At 40.6% G+C, this 3243-nt stretch overlaps 1 protein-coding gene across 1 annotated transcript; it reads right to left on the bottom strand.

The window, feature by feature from the left end:
- Positions 1-523: 523 nt before the first annotated feature.
- Positions 524-1465, bottom strand: LOC102816816 (olfactory receptor 2B2-like). The gene has a single exon (XM_006872793.1). The coding sequence runs from the start codon at positions 1463-1465 to the stop codon at positions 524-526; it is 942 nt and encodes a 313-aa protein (XP_006872855.1).
- Between the last annotated feature and the right edge of the window lie 1778 nt (positions 1466-3243).

The raw sequence follows: 3243 nt of genomic DNA, 5'->3' as shown, positions 1-3243 counted from the left end.
ATTTGCATGTGTTTCTATATTATGTTTCTAGCATTTGTTCTAGTCTCAAAGACATCTGTTTATCCCAAGTTTGCAAACCAGTGATAAAAAACTTGAGATCTTAAAGTTTTAAGGCTATGCTATTTTTATGGATCTTAAAAGACCAGATGTGAAAATTCATGCAATGACTGTACTTAAGCAGAAGGAAAAAAATGTAGTTATATCAATGAAATTTGGAGGAAGATCACCACAAATATTCTGGTGGTGGTGGTGTGCCATGGAGTCAGCTCCAACTCATAGTGACCCTATGTAGGGTTTTCTAGGCTGTAAATCTTTACAGGAGAAGCAAGCCTCATCTTTCTCCCATAGAACCACTGGTAGTTTTGAACTAGCTGACCTTGAGGTTAGCAGCGTGACTCGTAACCACTACACTACCAGAGCTCCTACAATTATTCTAAGAGTAGTGAAAAGTAGAGCAAGTAGGAGAGAATTGAATTATTTAGCTAAGTACATTTTAAATCTTTAGCAAGGCCTATTGCATTTCTTATTTCTTGATCAAACATACCCTTGCAACCAACCTCTTAAAAGCTCCCTTTACATCTTTGTTTCTAAGTGTGTAGATAAGTGGGTTCAGCATGGGTGTGATGATTCCATAGAAAAGGGACACCATCTTTCCCCGGTCCTTGGAAGCAGGAGATGGTGGTTGCAGATACATATAGATAGCAGTGCCATAAAAAAGTGACACCACAAGCAGGTGGGAGCCACATGTCCCAAAGGCCTTTCGTCGACCTTCAGCTGACTGTATTCTCAACACTGCTTGGGCAATGAAAGCATATGATATAAGGATGAGTATCACAGGTATTAGAAGGAATAGCACACTGATGAAGAAGAGTTCAGCTTCATTTGCTGTTGTGTCAGCACATGACAACTTGAGCAGAGCAGGGACTTCGCAGAAGAAATGATCCACTTCTTTGTGGCCACACAATGGCATCTGAAGGGTCCAGGTGGACTGCAACACTGAGTTGCTAAAGCCGCTGATCCAGGATGCAGCTGCCAACTGAAGGCAGAGTTTTTGGTGCATGATAACTGAGTAATGGAGAGGCCGACAAATAGCTACAAACCTGTCAAGGGACATGACGGCCAGGAGAAGACATTCAGTGGAACCCAAAGCCAGGAAAATGAAAAGTTGGGCTACACAGCCACCATAACTAATGACTTTCCTGGTGCTGCATATGTTCACCAGCATTTGTGGAACTGTACTCGTGGTGTAGCAAAGATCCAGGAGAGACAGATTGGTAAGAAAGAAGTACATGGGAGTATGCAGTTTGGAGTCCAGACGTGACACAAGAATTATTCCCAGATTGCCAAAGATAGTCAAGATATAGGAAACCAGGAACACCACAAAGAGTGGAAGCTCCAGCCATGGTCGATCTGAGAACCCTAACAGGATGAACTCCAGAGGGATACTCTCATTTACCTTACTCATGTTCAGTGGTTCAACAACTGATTCCCTGAAATATAGAAAGCCAGCAATTAAATAAAGACAGTTAGTTACAATATTTTTGCTAACAATTTGCATACATTTATATATTAGTACTATTATTAATGGAGTCCTGGAGCGGTGCTGTGGGTTAATGCGCTAGACTGCAAAGTTGATTTGAACCACAAGGTTGGCTGTTCAAGCTCACCAGTCGCTCCTCAGAAACCCTATACAGGGTCACTATGGGTTGGAATCAAATCAATGGCACTTACCAACAACAACAACTATTATTAATGTGAAAAATGTATGGCATAAATATAAATATTTCTTTCCAAGTATTTTAAGTGAATTCCTATATTTGAAACAGTATATTAGTACAAAGTGAATTTCAAAACTTTAAAAGTGTGTCATCAGTTTCAATATTCACAGAATTTTTTTTTTTGATCTTCTGTTGTCATGTAAACATTGTTTTCACTTCTTTCTACTTGTTTTTAAGTGTCATCCTCAAATCAGTTACGACTCATAGTGACCCTTTATAGGGTTTCCTAGGCTGTAAATCTTTACAGGAGCAGAAAGCCTCATCTTTCTTCCAAGGAGTCAATCGTGAATTTGAACAGCTCATTTTGCTATCAGCAGTCCAACACATAACCCACTATGTTACCAGGGCTTGTTTTTAGAATTGTATGTTGTTGTTATTAAGTGCCATCAAATCAGTTCCAACTCATAAAGATCCTGTATAGGGTTTCCGAGGAGTGGCTAGTGGGTTTGAACCACCGACCTTGAGGTCCAGTGCTTATCCTACAGTGCCATACCAGGACTTTAATTACATGGAATTTGCAGTCTGAAAGGCCTGGACTCATATCCCTACCTTCCCAAATTAGTTGCATTGCCCTGGGAATGTTCTTGTCCTCTGATTTTTGGGCTCCTCATTTTAGAAATGAAGATAATATTTTAAAATTTAGACATAGAGCAGTGTGAATGAAAAGAACTACAGTGATCCAAGGTCTCTGAGAAACTCCTAGAAGTATAAGGACTTTCAGAATTTTAAATTTCCTAAAGTTACCAATGGAAAGGAACGGAGGTAGTGGTGGTTCAGTGTGGGATGTTGTTGTTAAGTGTCATCGAGTCTGTTCCAACTCATAGTGAAACTGTATAGGATTTCCCATGAGCAGCTGGTGGGTTTGAACTTCTGACCTTTCAGTTAGCAGTCCAGAACTTATCCTACAGTGCCACACCAGGACTCCCAGTTTTAATTCCTGGCCAATGCACCTCATACTGTCTCCCGTAAAAGCTTGCTTATTGCCATGATGGTGAACAGTTGCAGGGGAGCTTCCAGACTAAGATGGACTAGGAAGGAAAACCTAATGATGCATATCTGAAACCAATCATGGAGATGGCACAGGACTGGGCAGTAGTTTGTTCTGCTGTGCACAGGGTCTCTATGAGTTGGGGGATGACTCAGTGAAAGCTAATAACAACCAATGGAAAATGGCTCTGCAAACTGAAATCTTACCTTTCTATTTCCTCCATCATCCACAACCCATCAACCTCAAAAACAGGGATCATGGTAACTATCTTATGTGGTGTGCACATGTGATCATTAATGTAAATTGTCTGGCACAGTGCCAGGCACAAAGAAACACAGCCTTGTAGTGGAAATATGACAGTGATGCAGGAATGCTGAGATGCTTTGGACAGAGCTATTCAGAGTCCTAAATTTCCTGAACATATGAATGTAAATCAACTCCATCAGCTAGAAATGTAGTCATAAGTTATTTTATCAA

This window comes from Chrysochloris asiatica, unplaced genomic scaffold (genome assembly GCF_000296735.1).
Source record: "Chrysochloris asiatica unplaced genomic scaffold, ChrAsi1.0 scaffold00213, whole genome shotgun sequence".
In the NCBI taxonomy this organism is placed as follows: Eukaryota; Metazoa; Chordata; class Mammalia; order Afrosoricida; family Chrysochloridae; genus Chrysochloris; species Chrysochloris asiatica.
Note: the sequence above shows the minus strand (reverse complement) of the source record. Positions and strands in the feature narration are given on the sequence as shown.